General features: G+C 49.5%; 1 protein-coding gene across 2 annotated transcripts in view; it reads right to left on the bottom strand.

Annotated features, from left to right (window-relative positions):
- Positions 1 to 17989, bottom strand: part of si:ch211-236d3.4 (protein FAM107B) — a 62220-nt gene that overhangs the window by 42706 nt on the left and 1525 nt on the right. The window contains exon 1 of one of the 2 annotated variants that reach the window (XM_041783162.1): positions 11760 to 11924. The exons of the other annotated variant lie outside the window; for it this stretch is intronic. Within the exon in view, the coding sequence (XP_041639096.1) occupies positions 11760 to 11837 (78 nt within the window). The 5' untranslated portion in view covers positions 11838 to 11924. Of the gene's footprint in view, positions 1 to 11759; positions 11925 to 17989 lie in introns of those variants that run through there. 2 annotated transcript variants of the gene reach the window in all.

Below are 17989 nucleotides of genomic sequence, written 5' to 3'. Positions count from 1 at the left end.
CTGCTGTGTCATATTTGATACCTCTATCTAATCAGTGTGTTCATAAATAACTAAAAAAAACTACTTCTGAATACAATCTGATAAATTATTAAAAAAAATGCCCTCAAGTGGATTATCAGTTACCAAAAACACCAAAAGAATCAAATAAGATATAAAAATATATTTTTGTGACATTTTAGGGAATTTTTTTTTTTTTTTATTTCAGTAGAAAGTGAAATAAACATTTCAGTTCCAAAAAATGAGAGTTTTCTGGCTATAATTAGAGTTTTAGGCTTTAATGGGTTAATGGCACACATGTGTGTGTGTGTGTGGGGGGGGGGGGGGGGTGTGAGTGTGTGTGTGTGAGATCATGTGTGTGTCAGAGGTCAGAGGTCAGAGGAGACTGTGGATCCATGGATGGTTGCAGTAAAGTTCAAATATTCATGTAAACCAGGGAAAAGCATCCTGTGGTGTGATGAAGAGGATGTGTCTGCTCCTCTGCCTCACATCTCTTCTACCAAAGGCGACCACGAGCGTTTGGATTGGTCAGATGTTTGATTATCAAAAGTGAGACTGTGGAGAAATCGACCGTGGTCTGATGAGATAACAGCTGTATTTATGCAAAAATGACATTTGAATTAATTACATCAAAAAACTGTGAGCAAAGACCAGAAGACCTGAACAAGTTACCCGTGGAAAGACCAGGATCAGGTCCCCTCCTGTCGTTATGATAAACCTACTGCTCATTGAAGCCCAGCATTGATCCAAAAGTGAAACCATTTCCTGTAGAAGCGCTGTGGGGGCGTGGTCTAAAACACCTGAGACTGAAGGTATTTTGGTTAGATACTGAAAACGGTGGACTAGATGGCTCTGCATTAAACTGAGCACTGCTGTGGACATGGGCCCTCAGAGGAGTCAGGCCCTCAGAGGAGTCAGACCCTCAGAGGAGTCGGGCCCTCAGAGGAGTCGGGCCCTCAGAGGAGTCGGGCCCTCAGAGGAGTCGGGCCCTCAGAGGAGTCAGACCCTCAGAGGAGTCGGGCCCTCAGAGGAGTCGGGCCCTCAGAGGAGTCGGGCCCTCAGAGGAGTCAGACCCTGAGAGGAGTCGGGCCCTCAGAGGAGTCGGGCCCTCAGAGGAGTCGGGCCTTCAGAGGAGTCAGACCCTGAGAGGAGTCGGGCCCTCAGAGGAGTCGGGCCCTCAGAGGAGTCGGGCCCTCAGAGGAGTCAGACCCTGAGAGGAGTCGGGCCCTCAGAGGAGTCGGGCCCTCAGAGGAGTCGGGCCCTCAGAGGAGTCGGGCCTTCAGAGGAGTCAGACCCTGAGAGGAGTCGGGCCCTCAGAGGAGTCGGGCCTTCAGAGGAGTCGGGCCCTCAGAGGAGTCAGACCCTCAGAGGAGTCGGGCCCTCAGAGGAGTCGGGCCCTCAGAGGAGTCGGGCCCTCAGAGGAGTCGGACCCTCAGAGGAGTCGGGCCCTCAGAGGAGTCGGGCCCTCAGAGGAGTCGGGCCCTCAGAGGAGTCAGACCCTGAAGGGAGTCAGGCCCTCAGAGGAGTCGGGCCCTCAGAGGAGTCAGACCCTCAGAGGAGTCGGGCCCTCAGAGGAGTCGGGCCCTCAGAGGAGTCGGGCCCTCAGAGGAGTCGGGCCCTCAGAGGAGTCGGGCCCTCAGAGGAGTCAGACCTCAGAGGAGTCGGGCCCTCAGAGGAGTCGTCCCTCAGAGGAGTCGGGCCCTCAGAGGAGTCAGACCCTCAGAGGAGTCGGGCCCTCAGAGGAGTCGGGCCCTCAGAGGAGTCAGACCCTCAGAGGAGTCGGGCCCTCAGAGGAGTCGGGCCCTCAGAGGAGTCGGGCCCTCAGAGGAGTCGGGCCCTCAGAGGAGTCGGGCCCTCAGAGGAGTCAGACCCTCAGAGGAGTCGGGCCCTCAGAGGAGTCGGGCCCTCAGAGGAGTCGGGCCCTCAGAGGAGTCAGACCCTCAGAGGAGTCGGGCCCTCAGAGGAGTCGGGCCCTCAGAGGAGTCGGGCCCTCAGAGGAGTCAGACCCTGAGAGGAGTCAGGCCCTCAGAGGAGTCGGGCCCTCAGAGGAGTCAGGCCCTCAGAGGAGTCAGACCCTGAGAGGAGTCAGGCCCTCAGAGGAGTCGGGCCCTCAGAGGAGTCGGGCCCTCAGAGGAGTCGGGCCTTCAGAGGAGTCAGACCCTGAGAGGAGTCGGGCCCTCAGAGGAGTCGGGCCTTCAGAGGAGTCGGGCCCTCAGAGGAGTCAGACCCTCAGAGGAGTCGGGCCCTCAGAGGAGTCGGGCCCTCAGAGGAGTCGGGCCCTCAGAGGAGTCGGGCCCTCAGAGGAGTCGGGCCCTCAGAGGAGTCGGGCCCTCAGAGGAGTCGGGCCCTCAGAGGAGTCAGACCCTGAAGGGAGTCAGGCCCTCAGAGGAGTCGGGCCCTCAGAGGAGTCAGGGCCTCAGGAGTCAGGCCCTCAGAGGAGTCAGACCGTGAGAGGAGTCGGGCCCTCAGAGGAGTCGGGCCTTCAGAGGAGTCAGACCCTGAGAGGAGTCGGGCCCTCAGAGGAGTCGGGCCCTCAGAGGAGTCGGGCCCTCAGAGGAGTCAGACCCTGAGAGGAGTCAGGCCCTCAGAGGAGTCGGGCCCTCAGAGGAGTCAGGGCCTCAGGAGTCAGGCCCTCAGAGGAGTCAGACCCTCAGAGGAGTCGGGCCCTCAGAGGAGTCAGACCCTCAGAGGAGTCGGGCCCTCAGAGGAGTCGGGCCCTCAGAGGAGTCGGGCCCTCAGAGGAGTCAGACCCTGAGAGGAGTCGGGCCCTCAGAGGAGTCGGGCCCTCAGAGGAGTCTGGCCTTCAGAGGAGTCAGACCCTGAAGGGAGTCAGGCCCTCAGAGGAGTCGGGCCCTCAGAGGAGTCAGGGCCTCAGGAGTCAGGCCCTCAGAGGAGTCAGACCGTGAGAGGAGTCGGGCCCTCAGAGGAGTCAGTCCCTCAGAGGAGTCGGGCCCTCAGAGGAGTCAGACCCTCAGAGGAGTCGGGCCCTCAGAGGAGTCGGGCCCTCAGAGGAGTCAGACCCTCAGAGGAGTCGGGCCCTCAGAGGAGTCGGGCCCTCAGAGGAGTCGGGCCCTCAGAGGAGTCAGACCCTCAGAGGAGTCGGGCCCTCAGAGGAGTCGGGCCCTCAGAGGAGTCGGGCCCTCAGAGGAGTCGGGCCTTCAGAGGAGTCAGACCCTGAGAGGAGTCGGGCCCTCAGAGGAGTCGGGCCCTCAGAGGAGTCGGGCCCTCAGAGGAGTCGGGCCTTCAGAGGAGTCAGACCCTGAGAGGAGTCGGGCCCTCAGAGGAGTCGGGCCCTCAGAGGAGTCAGACCCTGAGAGGAGTCAGGCCCTCAGAGGAGTCGGGCCCTCAGAGGAGTCAGGGCCTCAGGAGTCAGGCCCTCAGAGGAGTCAGACCCTCAGAGGAGTCGGGCCCTCAGAGGAGTCAGACCCTGAGAGGAGTCGGGCCCTCAGAGGAGTTGGGCCCTCAGAGGAGTCGGGCCCTCAGAGGAGTCAGACCCTGAGAGGAGTCGGGCCCTCAGAGGAGTCGGGCCCTCAGAGGAGTCGGGCCCTCAGAGGAGTCGGGCCTTCAGAGGAGTCAGACCCTGAAGGGAGTCAGGCCCTCAGAGGAGTCGGGCCCTCAGAGGAGTCAGGGCCTCAGGAGTCAGGCCCTCAGAGGAGTCAGACCGTGAGAGGAGTCGGGCCCTCAGAGGAGTCAGACCCTCAGAGGAGTCGGGCCCTCAGAGGAGTCGGGCCCTCAGAGGAGCCAGGCCCTCAGAGGAGTCGGGCCCTCAGAGAAGTCGGGCCCTCAGAGGAGTCAGACCCTCAGAGGAGTCAGGCCCTCAGAGGAGTCGGGCCCTCAGAGGAGCCGGGCCCTCAGAGGAGCCAGGCCCTCAGAGGAGTCGGGCCCTCAGAGAAGTCGGGCCCTCAGAGGAGTCAGACCCTCAGAGGAGTCGGGCCCTCAGAGGAGTCGGGCCCTCAGAGGAGCCGGGCCCTCAGAGGAGCCGGGCCCTCAGAGGAGCCGGGCCCTCAGAGGAGTCGGGCCCTCAGAGGAGCCGGGCCCTCAGAGGAGCCGGGCCCTCAGAGGAGTCGGGCCCTCAGAGGAGTCGGGCCCTCAGAGGAGTCAGACCCTGAAGGGAGTTAGGCCCTCAGAGGAGTCGGGCCCTCAGAGGAGTCAGGGCCTCAGGAGTCAGGCCCTCAGAGAGTCAGACCGTGAGAGAGTCGGGCCCTCAGAGGAGTCAGACTCAGAGGTGGGCCTCAGAGGAGCCGGGCCCTCAGAGGAGCCGGGCCCTCAGAGGAGTCGGGCCCTCAGAGAAGTCGGGCCCTCAGAGGAGTCAGACCCTCAGAGGAGTCTGGCCCTCAGAGGAGTCGGGCCCTCAGAGGAGCCGGGCCCTCAGAGGAGCCAGGCCCTCAGAGGAGTCGGGCCTCAGGGTCGGGCCCTCAGAGAGTCGGGCCCTCCAGATTTAATAATGATAATATATTTAATTAAGACTTATTTCCTGTTAGTTCCATATTTCATGCCTTAAATGGAGTCTGACGTGATGGTCTTGATCTGAGGGGGGGCAGGTAAGTACTGAGGTCTAATAATGATCTGTGTCTCTGGTCCTGATCTGAGGGGGGGCAGGTAAGTACTGAGGTCTAATAATGATCTGTGTCTCTGGTCCTGATCTGAGGGGGGGCAGGTAAGTACTGGGGTCTAAGAATGGTCTGTGTCTCTGGTCCTGATCTTAGGGTGGGGCAGGTAAGTACTGAGGTCTAATAATGGTCTGTGTCTCTGGTCCTGATCTGGGGGCAGGTAAGGACTGGGGTCTAATAATGGTCTGTGTCTCTGGTCCTGATCTTAGGGTGGGGCAGGTAAGTACTGAGGTCTAATAATGGTCTGTGTCTCTAGTCCTGATCTGGGGCAGGTAAGTACTGAGGTCTAATAATGGTCTGTGTCTCTAGTCCTGATCTGGGGGCAGGTAAGTACTGAGGTCTAATAATGGTCAGTGTCTCTGGTCCTGATCTGGGGGCAGGTAAGTACTGAGGTCTAATAATGGTCTGTGTCTCTGGTCCTGATCTGGGGCAGGTAAGTACTGAGGTCTAATAATGGTCTGTGTCTCTGGTCCTGATCTGGGGGCAGGTAAGTACTGGGGTCTAATAATGGTCTGTGTCTCTGGTCCTGATCTGGGGGGGGGGCAGGTAAGTACTGAGGTCTAATAATGGTCTGTGTCTCTGGTCCTGATCTGGGGGGGGGGCAGGTAAGTACTGAGGTCTAATAATGGTCTGTGTCTCTGGTCCTGATCTGGGGGGGGGGGGCAGGTAAGTACTGGCGCCTGGTACTTCCAGCACATCATGCTCCTAAGTCACTAGCTCGACTCTTCTCCTCTGTTGTCCCTAAATGGTGGAATGAATTACCCAACTCCATTCGATCTACAGACTCCCTGTCTACTTTCAAGAGAAGGCTAAAGACCCAGCTCTTCAGAGAACACTTTGCACTTAGCTAGGCATTTCTCTACTGTTGTCCCCAGTAGTAGATTGAGTCTCAGCCAGACTATTCTCCACTGCTGCCCCCAGTGGTTGAATGAGTTTCCCAACTATAGTTAGCTCGCACTGTCCTGCTCTACTTCTGGGATTTCTTTGCCCAGCTCTTTGGGAATGATCCAGCACTTGGTACTTGGTAAATAGTTGTTGTGAAGTCTAATGAATGGCGATTAGTGATCCCACATTTTCCTTGATTCATTGTTGCTGTCTAATAACAAAAAAAAAACAAACAAAAAAAAAAACTACATAAACAACGTATATTCTAGGTACTCTGCCTTAAACTCTACTCGGCAGCACTTGCGTCCAATTGGACCTGAAGCACTTGATGGCACTTACTGATGTTGTTTCTTCTTGTCTAGATCATTGCTTGTGTTGTTCTTGCTCTCAAATGTACGTCGCTCTGGAGAAAAGCGTCTGCTAAATGACATTGTAACATTGTACTGAGGTCTAATGATGGTCTGTGTCTCTGGTCCTGATCTGAGGGGGGGCAGGTAAGTACTGAGGTCTAATAATGGTCTGTGTCTCTGGTCCTGATCTGAGGGGGGGCAGGTAAGTACTGAGGTCTAATGATGGTCTGTGTCTGATCCAGTTACTGGTGTAAACCTTTAGACTGGTAGGAGGTAGATGATTAAAGGTTGAAAATGTGAAAGAGTGAATCATTCTTGACTTTATCCATGATGGACCCTCTAGACCGGACTCTAACTCAGCCCTCCCAGAATCCTGGCTTGTATTTGGCCCCTGCAGGCCCTCATGGCATGAGGACTTCCGGTCTTTCGAGCGTTCCTGGGTCTGTTTTACAACACTGAGTGTGACCTCCAGGGAAAAATACAATAATGAATCATTTTGTCAAGTGAATCAGAAGAAAGCAATCATGCTGTAAAGCAGAAATAGAGAGAAATCTCCTGTACTGGAGTAGATGTGACTAAACTTCACTGTGAGAGAAAATGAAGTGGACTGCTCCTTTAAAAACATTAAACTCTGAGTGTTTTTCCCTCTCGCCCCCCTCCATCTCTCCGGGTGTTTCTCAGCCGCTCGTCTCCTTTCAGGCTCCAGGTCAGCTGAAAGCCTCCTCTCTGACTGAATGGACTTTGTGTTGGTTGCTAGGAGAGACTTCATGTGGCTTCAACATGGTGACAAGGCCCTCACTGTCTTAGAGGCCCCCCTAACAGCCCTGAAGGATGGCGGCGGGGGGGGGGGGGGGGCTCTGGAGGTGACATGAATGTTGTTTATTTCAGGATGAAGACTGGTCTAAAGGTCATTATCAACCACATCATTTCTAAAAAGCTCTAAAAATCTCTTACAGCTTTTATTTTGGGACTCTTTGACAGCTCTTCTACTGAGCTGAGAAAAATCACAGGTGTATAAAATCATCAGCTACGTGCAGTCTTCATTTAACTCCAGCTGTCAGTGATGTTATTAGGAAGTGGAAGAGTTTAGGAACAACAGCAGCTCAGCCATGAAGAGGAAGACCAGGTCAAACCACAGAGCAGGCTGCTAAGGATCATGGGTAAAAGTCTCCCAGTCTCTGCTGAAGAGTTCTGAACTTCCTCTGGCATTAATGTAAACACTAAAACTGCAGCAGGAGCTTCATGGATGGGTTTCCATGGTAACAGCTGCATGCTAGCCTCACATCACCAAGTCCAGTACCAAGGATCTGATGGAGTAAAACACACCAACCCTGGACTGAGGAGTGACCAATCATCTTCTCTGTTTACAGTCAGATGGTGAGTCTGGGTCTGGAGGATGCTGGGAGAACTTTACCTGTCTGACTGTGAAGTTTGGTGGAGGAGGGATCATGGTCTGGGGCTGGTTTTCAGGGTCTGGTCTAGACCCCTTATATCCAGTGAGGGACCATCTTAATGCTTCAGCAGACCAAGACCTTCTGGACAATGCTATGCTTCCAACAGTCTGGAGAAGGCCCTTTTCTATTCCAGCAGGACTGTAGCCCAGAGACCAGAGAAGGACTAGAAAGACCTGGTCTGATGAAGACCTGGACTGGTCCACACAGAGTCCTAACCTCATAAATGCTCTACAGGATGAATGGTCACACATTCTCACAGGAACACTCCAGAATGTTCTGGAAAGCCTTCAGAGGAGAGAGGAGGCTGTTAGAGCTGCAGAAGAGGAGGACTCCAGATTAAAGTATGGATCTGAATACAGAGTCACTACAGTCCCTGCTGGTGTATCAGTCAGGCGGCCGAATACTTTTGTCCATTAAGGCGTATGTTTAACTGTCTTAGTCTCAGAATTTCTGCTGTTCATTGTAACTGATCTGTTCTTTATGAAATTCCACATCTTTTTGTTTTTTGGGTCATTTTTTATTTTTATACTGTTTTAAATGAAAGGAAGTCAGTTTCCTGTTGGGACACAGAACTGCTTTGATTTTGAAAGTTGAGAACTTCTGGTAGATTTTGACTCAGAGTCAAAAACAGAAAACGATGGAGGAGTTTTGGGTTCTGTTGTTCAGACATACGGTGAAAATAACCATGTTAGTTTTTACCTTGACAGTTTCGGCGAGCAGCTCTGGCCTTCTTCAGAAGCGTCTCACTGACGGCGTGTGATGTGTCAGCCAGCAGATTTTGACAGCCGGCAAACGCGGCACACCCAGTGGCGCTGCTGGATCTGCCGGGCCAGTCACGCCCACGCCGTAATGGAATGTCGTGGTGGGCCCAAACAAAACCAACCGCTCTGCCAAGCGCACTGCGGCCCCCCCTATTTCTGTTGGAGTAGAGTGTCCCAGGTGTGGGAAAGATCCGGCAGCGCCGCTGGGTGCGCCGCGTTTGCCGGCTGACACGTCACATGCCATCACTGAGAAGCTTCTGAAGAAGGCCAGAGCTGCTCGCCGAAACTGTCAAGGTAAAAACTAACATGGTTATTTTCACCTTATGTCTGAACAACAGAACCTGAAACTCCTGTATCAATAAGAAGACATGATGAACATGTTTGAGCCAGAAAACCACGGATGTGAAAGGAAATGAAGGAGAAGGTAAATGTTTGCTACTTCTGTCTGTCCTCTGAGCTTTTAAAGCTCAGTGAGACACTAGGGGGCAGTAGTGGATGACTTTACTCCACCGTGGCTGCAGGGACTCTCTGAGGTGGACTAACCAAAGACAGGGACCTTAGTTAATCATGATTAAAGCATTAATGCTGACAGTCTCATTCACATTAACACAGACAGAGCTAAAGTGGTGATGTCCATGGAGGGGAGAGAAAGACAGTCTGTATGATGGTACATCTCCTCACCAGCAGGGGGCAGCAGTGAGCGGCTCACCTGCAGCATCAGTGAAGGTGTTCTGGTTTATTCTGCTGTGCCCGCTCTACGCTGTTTTGACCATCGCATCCTTGTGCCGTGGCGTTTTACTCTCACGCCAGTCACTACTGGGTGGTTTGATCTTGATGCCAGGTCTTGGCCTTGTCCCCACATTTCCTGTTTGCTTGTGTACAGGAAACCATGGCGACTGCAGCGAGCGTATCAGCCAGCCTCTTTTCTCTACTTTTCACGGTCCTGGCATGGCAGTAGTTACACCATCATCATCAGCTTCCCTTTCTACTGAAGAAACAACAATGAGAAACTGCCTTTATGATTGCTCTAAGAAACGGGGGTTAAAGGTTAAAGGTTAACATGACATCTGAGTGTCAGAGCCTTAAACAGGATGGAGCTCCTTTATCCCTGATTATGGCCTTACTGAGACATTTGCTTTACAAGAAATCATTCAAATACACCTGATGAGGTCAAAGTTTTTCTGTTTTTTTTTTCCTTTGGCAGATTCAGCAACATGAAGAACAAGACTGATGTGAACTGTTTATAAATCCAGCTCTGGGATCTGAACCTTCTGATGGTCTACCAGTGAAACATTTCAAAATACAGGATCAGAGCTGAGCTGAGGACAGGCTGCCCTCTGCTGGACAGACTCCAGCATTACAACTCTGAGACAGGCCTGTGAACGCAGCCCCAAACACAACATTACACCTCTGACACAGGCCTGTGAACGCAGACCCAAACAATCACACTCTGACCTCTGACCTCTCTGATGGATGTAAACATGTCAGTGAAAATAACCAACCTGGCAGATTTAGTCACAGTCGATTTTACATTAACTCATAAAGGCACGTTCAGCATCACCGCTACTTTTCCATCTCTCCCACACTGAAGACGTTTGAGTCTGAAGGTCTTAAAGGTTCCAGGTTCCTCCTCGGATCCAGGACTGAAGACGGTCGCAGAGAATCAGGCTCAAACACTGGCGATGTAATCCTGGGGAACACGGTGTGTTTATAGCGGGCACTGGCTCAGATTCACGTTAGCCAGGTGAGAAACATGTCTGCAGGTAAATCAGCGTCATCAATCAGAGAGCGCCACACAGCTAAGAACTCAAACCAGCTCAAACCTTCAGAGGGGAAGGACAACAGAGGAGCTTTATCATCAACAACTCTATTTTTATTTATTTTACTGTTTTTACTTCCTTCAGTTCTTAAATCTTTCTCCTTTATCTCTTTTTTATTAAACCTTTGTGTTTTAAACTATTTTTGTCTTTATTACTTCTTTCTCATTTTGTTGAATTTGCATCTTTTTTATTGTCTTATTTGTGGCTTTATTTTATTTTTGACTCTCTTTATTTATTTTCCTTTTGCTCTGATTTATTCACCTGTTGCTGTTTTGCCTTTATTGTCTTTTGATTCATTTTTTTCTGTTAAATGGATTTTAGTTGCTGTTTTCTTTTTGAATAATCTGTTTTTTAATCTTTCTTTTTTATTAAATCCATTTCTTATTTTTGACATTGTAGTTGTTGTATTATTTTCTGTTTTTTCTTGTTTTATATTGAATTGATTTTGTCTGGTTTGTTGATTTTCCCTTCTTTATTTCTATTATTTTTTTTCTTCCTTCTGATTTAAAATCAGTTTGTCCTCTTTTAAATATCTGGTATCCTTTTAGTTTGCTTTTATTTGTCTTTTTTTAAGTTTTAATTTTCCCCTTGTTTTATTGATCTGGCCTGTATTGAACATCTGTTTTTGTTCTTTTTTTAATTTCTTCATTTCTGTCCCTTTAATGAATTTTGCTTCTTTTATTGAACTTATCTTTCCATCTTTATTTTCTGTCTTGGTGCTGTAGTCTTTGTCTTTGCTTTTTCTCTTGTCCTGTTTTCTCTCTTGTTCATATATTTCTCCTTTTATCTCCAGTATTGCCCTGTAAGTTATTTTTATCCATTTTTTCTTTATTTGCTGTGTTATTTGTTTGTCATTCTTTGGTGTCTCTGCTCTCTAGTCCTGGTTTTTCTGTCCCTCTGTGGGTTCTGGTGGGGTTGGGGTGAGTTACGTCACTCGTCTCTGTTGTGGAGTATTTTTAGCAGCAGGATTTCCTCTGAGCGTCTTAATCGGCCACTTTGGTTCAAGCTGGTTTTAGCCCACTGATGATCCACATCCACACCACAAACACACAGACCTGCTTGATTTCTGCATATTTATGGTCATGTGATCAGTGCCAGGCTGGTCCTGGACCAGTCAGTGAGCAGCTCGTTAATGTTCTTCTTGTTAACGAGCGCTGTTACATAATCACGGCTGAGAATACTCGGCCGCTATTTTCTCTCTTCTGATCCAGTTACTCACACACGAGTTCACAAAACGCTCACACAAGACCTGCCGACACGACCGAGCTCTGATTGGTGGAGATCAGACCGAGGCTGAAAGACTCTGACTGGACAGTCTCCAGTATTAAACTCAGTATTATACTGTCATTTATATCATATATTATGCTATATATTTTATTATACTGATATCAGGCTGTAAAGTCACCTCCTCTCTTCTTTATATGCTCAGGATTGACATGGTCAAATCTGATTGGTCAGAGTTTGCCAGCCCTGAAACTGACTGTGGAATATCTTTATTTATTATACTTCTGTACAGTATTAGAGAAAAACACACATTTAAACTGTAGACTGAGAAAAATCATTAATTCTATGGTAGGATGTGATCATCCTTTAGAGGTAAACTACTTTAATTATCAAAGTCTAGATATTCATAAAAATCACATTTGGTTCTTTTACATTATTTATCATTCATGACTAGAATATCCAGACAGGGACAACAATCACAGCGCTGTGTAAAAATATTTGCCCCTTCCATTTATTTATTTATTTATTTATTTATTCATATTTGTCAGACTTAAATGTTTCAGACCAACCTTTAATATCAGACAAAGATAACCTGAGTTAATAAAGTCAGAGTTTAAATGATGGTTTCATTATTCAGGGTAAATCCATCCAAACCTACCTGGTCCTCTGTGAAACAGTCCTCCCCCCTAACCCTGATAACATCTCTGATAACTGTCAGTGAGTCTCTAACATCCATGTGGAGGAATGCTGTCCCATTCTTCTCTGCAGCATAGCTCTCATTGGAGGGTTTTCCAGCATGAACTTCCTGTTTAAGGTCACAGCATCTCAGTCAGATCCAAGTCCAGACTTTGACTAGACCACTCCAGAACCTTCATCTAGTCTTTAGTCCATCCAGAGGTGGACTTGCTGGTGTGTTTGGGATCATGGTCCTGCTCCATAACCCAAGTGTTCTTGATCTTGAGGTCATGAACTGATGGTCGGACATTCTCCTTCAGGATTTTCTGCTAGAGAGCAGAATTCATGGTTGTAGTGGTCCAGGTCCTGGTCCAGACCATCACACTACCACCACCATGTCTGAATGCTGGTCTGATGTTCTTCTGTGTTAGTTTGACTCCAGATGAACGGGACACACACCTTCCAGAAAGTTCCTCTTCTGTCTGGTCAGTCCTCAGAATATTTCCTAGAAGTCTTTGGGATCATCAGGATGTTTTTAGTCAAATGTGAGACGAGCCTTTGGCCTTGGAACTCTCCCATGATGCCATTGTTGCCCAGTCTCTTTCTGATAGTTGAATCATGACCTCTGACCTTAACTGAGTCAGTGAGGCCTGCAGGTCTGTAGATGTGGTTCTGGGTTTGTCTGGGACCTCCTGGATGAGTCGTCCATGTTCTCTTGGAGTCATGTTGGTAGGCCGGCCTCTCCTGGGAAGGTTCACCTCTGTTCACAGTTTTCTCCATTTGTGGATAATGGCTCTCAGAGTCCCAAAGCCTTGGAAATGTCTCTGTAAGCCTTTCAGACTGATAGATGTCAGAGACTCTGTTCCTCATCTGTTCTCTTTAGATGTCCCATGGTGTGTTGGACATCTTTTAGTCTACTTCACTGTCAGACTGGTTCTAGTTAAGGGGTTTCTGGATCCAGAAGGTCTGGCAGTGATCAGGTCTAGCAGTGATCAGGTCTGGCAGTGATCAGGTCTGGCAGTTATCAGGTCTAGCAGTGATCAGGTCTGGCAGTGATCAGGTCTGGCAGTTATCAGGTCTAGCAGTGATCAGGTCTAGCAGTGATCAGGTCTAGCAGTGATCAGGTCTGGTAGTGATCAGGTCTGGCAGTTATCAGGTCTGGCAGTGATCAGGTCTGGCAGTTATCAGGTCTAGCAGTGATCAGGTCTGGCAGTGATCAGGTCTAGCAGTTATCAGGTCTAGCAGTGATCAGGTCTGGCAGTGATCAGGTCTGGCAGTGATCAGGTCTAGCAGTGATCAGGTCTGGCAGTTATCAGGTCTGGCAGTGATCAGGTCTGGCAGTTATCAGGTCTAGCAGTGATCAGGTCTGGCAGTGATCAGGTCTGGCAGTGATCAGGTCTAGCAGTGATCAGGTCTGGCAGTGATCAGGTCTGGCAGTTATCAGGTCTGGCAGTGATCAGGTCTGGCAGTGATCAGGTCTGGCAGTGATCAGGTCTAGCAGTGATCAGGTCTGGCAGTGATCAGGTCTGGCAGTGATCAGGTCTGGCAGTTATCAGGTCTGGCAGTGATCAGGTCTAGCAGTGATCAGGTCTGGCAGTGATCAGGTCTGGCAGTTATCAGGTCTGGCAGTGATCAGGTCTGGCAGTGATCAGGTCTGGCAGTGATCAGGTCTAGCAGTGATCAGGTCTGGCAGTGATCAGGTCTGGCAGTGATCAGGTCTAGCAGTGATCAGGTCTAGCAGTGATCAGGTCTAGCAGTGATCAGGTCTGGCAGTGATCAGGTCTAGCAGTGATCAGGTCTGGCAGTGATCAGGTCTAGCAGTGATCAGGTCTAGCAGTGATCAGGTCTGGCAGTGATCAGGTCTAGCAGTGATCAGGTCTGGCAGTGATCAGGTCTGGCAGTTATAAGGTCTAGCAGTGATCAGGTCTAGCAGTGATCAGGTCTGGCAGTGATCAGGTCTGGCACTGATCAGGTCTAGCAGTGATCAGGTCTGGCAGTGATCAGGTCTGGCAGTTATCAGGTCTAGCAGTGATCAGGTCTGGCAGTGATCAGGTCTGGCAGTGATCAGGTCTAGCAGTGATCAGGTCTAGCAGTGATCAGGTCTGGCAGTGATCAGGTCTAGCAGTGATCAGGTCTAGCAGTGATCAGGTCTGGCAGTGATCAGGTCTGGCAGTTATCAGGTCTAGCAGTGATCAGGTCTAGCAGTGATCAGGTCTGGCAGTGATCAGGTCTGGCAGTGATCAGGTCTAGCAGTGATCAGGTCTAGCAGTGATCAGGTCTGGCAGTTATCAGGTCTAGCAGTGATCAGGTCTAGCAGTGATCAGGTCTGGCAGTGATCAGGTCTAGCAGTGATCAGGTCTAGCAGTGATCAGGTCTGGCAGTGATCAGGTCTAGCAGTGATCAGGTCTAGCAGTGATCAGGTCTGGCAGTGATCAGGTCTAGCACTGATCAGGTCTGGCAGTAAAAGTAAAACTGAACTCAGCTTTTTTAAAATGTGGTTAATCAGAGTGAATTGATGATTTAAGGAGGGGGTGATGACTCTCCACACAGGGACAGGTACAGCAGGTCTGAGTGGATTTATCCTGTAATAAATAAAATCATCATTTAAAAACAGACGTTTGCATTTACTCTGGTTTTCTTTGTCTAATATTAACATTAGTTTGAGTTTCTGAAACATGTAAATCTGACAAATATGCAAAAAGAAAATAAATCAGTAAGAGGGCCGGCACTAACCCACAGTAAATGTTTTAAATGCAGGCTACAGAGAGTGTTGTGATTGGTCAGATGAGAACCAGAGCTTTGGAAACCCTGACCATGGTCTGAAAAATAAAAGCTGCTAGCATTGCCTGGCTTCAGGTTTAAACACAGTGATAAAGCTGACCAATCACAGCTGATGAGCTGATTTACATACTGTCAGCTGTGTCAGACTTTAATCTTTAAATAAATTCAATCTGCTCACAGCTGCCATTAGACAGGAATAGACTCATGACTTAATCTGACATTACAGCCACATGACTTAGACCGTCGTCTATTCACCACGCAACCATGCCGTCAGCTGTTGGTAACCATGGCGACAAACGCAACCCAGCACACCCACTACAACAGGTGCGGCGCGCCCCACGGCTCAAATATTTGTCGCCTTTCTCTGGTTAACCAGAAACTCTGAGTATGTTTGAACAGCGGCATTCCTCTGAGCCCATGACTGTTCCCATCTCAAAGAATAAAAACTCTCCCAGAGCGACCATAACAACATTTATTTACTCAGCAGCTCCACCTCATACCTGCTTCATCACCCCTCATACCTGCTTCATCACTCCTCATACCTGCTTCATCACCCCTCATACCTGCTTCATCACCCCTCATACCTGCTTCATCACTCCTCCCCTCACACCTGTCCGTATACTCCTATCCTACTCTATAAAGAGTAAAAACTCTGTCTATACTCCAATGACAGTTTTATTTTCCCTTTTTGCCCTAACCCTGACCCTTATCATCAATACTAGAGCAAAATCATGCTTCTTCACATTAAACAGAACCATTTTTAGGCAAGCAGAACTTGAATTCAATTCCATTTTTGTGAAACCAGTGGGTCTATGGAAGCCCTGAAAGGACATGTCCCCTTACATTTGTGACATTTCTGTGACTTCTTGATCAAATAAATCTACATAAAGGAAAAATGTATCTTTACACTATGACAAACAGAAGCTATTAGACCATAAACAACAGGAGACTAGAGTACAGCTAAACGAGTGGATGTTTGTCCTCTCAGGGCTTCTGTAGTTCACGTTTATGAGAACACGTAGACCTGGCTCAGGTCTAAAGCCTGCGTCTCTGATGGGATGGGGTTGCATTAGTGCCTATGGTGTGGGCAGCTCTAACATCTGGAAAGGATCTATCAATGCTGGAAAGTAGAGAGAGCTTTTAGAGACACACATGCTCCCATCCAGCCAACATCTCTGTCAGGACCATGCTAAACCACAGACCACATCCATCACAACAGCATGGCTTCACAGGAGGAGAGTCCGGGTCCTGAACTGGTCTGCCTGCAGTCCAGACCTTTCACCAAATATGGGTTTATGAGATCTGACAATCTTTGACTTCTGTTATTTTACACAGTGTGCCAGCTTTTTTGGAACTGGGGTTTTACCTCTAAAAATGTAAGCATGACTTTTTCTCAAGGTTCCTTTCTTTGGTTAAATCTCAGAGAGTTTTATTGTTTAAATCAGAACCTAAAACTAAACATGTCCCCAATCCTGTCAGCAGTTTCTCATCCTACCAGTTTTTAGAGTTTGATTTACACCTGCAGTTAACAGATATGGACAACACTAAACCATAAACCATGACTGAACTCAGATGTATGACATCAGACGTTACGCTTTGGTGTTCAGCGTCATCCTTCTGATTTTAACCTCATTAGTTTTAAACTGCTGCACTGGATCCTACCAGCTAGGCTACGTTAGCATGCACTGGATCCTACCAGCTAGGCTACGTTAGCATGCACTGGATCCTACCAGCTAGGCTACGTTAGCATGCACTGGATCCTACCAGCTAGGCCACGCAGCATGGATCCTGCAGCTAGCTCGTTAGGATGCACTGGATCCTACCAGCTAGGCTACGTTAGCATGCACTGGATCCTACCAGCTAGGCTACGTTAGCATGCACTGGATCCTACCAGCTAGGCTACGTTAGCATGCACTGGATCCTACCAGCTAGGCTCGCGTTAGCATGCACTGGATCCTACCAGCCAGGCCACGCTTAGCATGCACTGGATCCTACCAGCTAGGCTACGTTAGCATGCACTGGATCCTACCAGCTAGGCTACGTTAGCATGCACTGGATCCTACCAGCTAGGCTACGTTAGCATGCACTGGATCCTACCAGCTAGGCTACGTTAGCATGCACTGGATCCTACCAGCTAGGCTACGTTAGCATGCACTGGATCCTACCAGCTAGGCTACGTTAGCATGCACAGTAACCTAACAGCAAGGCTACGTTAGCATGCACTGGATCCTACCAGCTAGGCTACGTTAGCATGCACTGGATCCTACCAGCTAGGCTACGTTAGCATGCACTGGATCCTACCAGCTAGGCTACGTTAGCATGCACTGGATCCTACCAGCTAGGCTACGTTAGCATGCACTGGATCCTACCAGCTCGGCTACGTTAGCTTGCACTGGATCCTACCAGCTAGGCTCCGTTAGCATGCACGGATCCTACCAGCCAGGCTACGTTAGCATGCACTGGATCCTACCAGCCAGGCACGCGTTAGCATGCACTGGATCCTACCAGCTAGGCTACGTTAGCATGCACTGGATCCTACCAGCTAGGCTACGTTAGCATGCACCGGATCCTACCAGCTAGGCTACGTTAGCATGCACTGGATCCTACCAGCTAGGCTACATTAGCATGCACTGGATCCTACCAGCTAGGCTACATTAGCATGCACTGGGTCCTACCAGCTAGGCTACGTTAGCATGCACTGGATCCTACCAGCTAGGCTACATTAGCATGCACTGGATCCTACCAGCTAGGCTACGTTAGCATGCACTGGATCCTACCAGCTAGGCTACATTAGCACTCACTGGATCCTACCAGCTAGGCTACATTAGCATGCACTGGATCCTACCAGCTAGGCTACGTTAGCATGCACTGGATCCTACCAGCTAGGCTACGTTAGCATGCACTGGATCCTACCAGCTAGGCTACGTTAGCATGCACTGGATCCTACCAGCTAGGCTACGTTAGCATGCACTGGATCCTACCAGCTAGGCTACATTAGCATGCACTGGATCCTACCAGCTAGGCTACGTTAGCATGCACTGGATCCTACCAGCTAGGCTACGTTAGCATGCACTGGGTCCTACCAGCTAGGCTACGTTAGCACGCACTGGATCCTACCAGCTAGGCTACGTTAGCATGCACTGGTTTATACCAGCTAGGCTACGTTAGCATGCACACAGGCTAATCCATGACAGAGAGGCTGGTGGACAACAATATTTGCTTAGCAGCAGCATTACAGCATGTTAGCATGTTAGCATGCTGTTGTTAGCATTTAGCTCTAGCACATGCAGCATTAGCATGCCAGTGCTGTCTCACAGAGCGGTTTGTTCCAGACTTTTATTTCAAATAGAGAAAATTTAACCAACACAAACCGGGAACCAGCATTTACTTTCATTGTTTTTCATGATTCTGTTAAATATTTTATTTCCTAGA

Source organism: Cheilinus undulatus, linkage group 3 (genome assembly GCF_018320785.1).
Source record: "Cheilinus undulatus linkage group 3, ASM1832078v1, whole genome shotgun sequence".
Lineage (NCBI taxonomy): Eukaryota > Metazoa > Chordata > Actinopteri > Labriformes > Labridae > Cheilinus > Cheilinus undulatus.
This window is presented reverse-complemented; position numbering and strand designations above follow the sequence as displayed.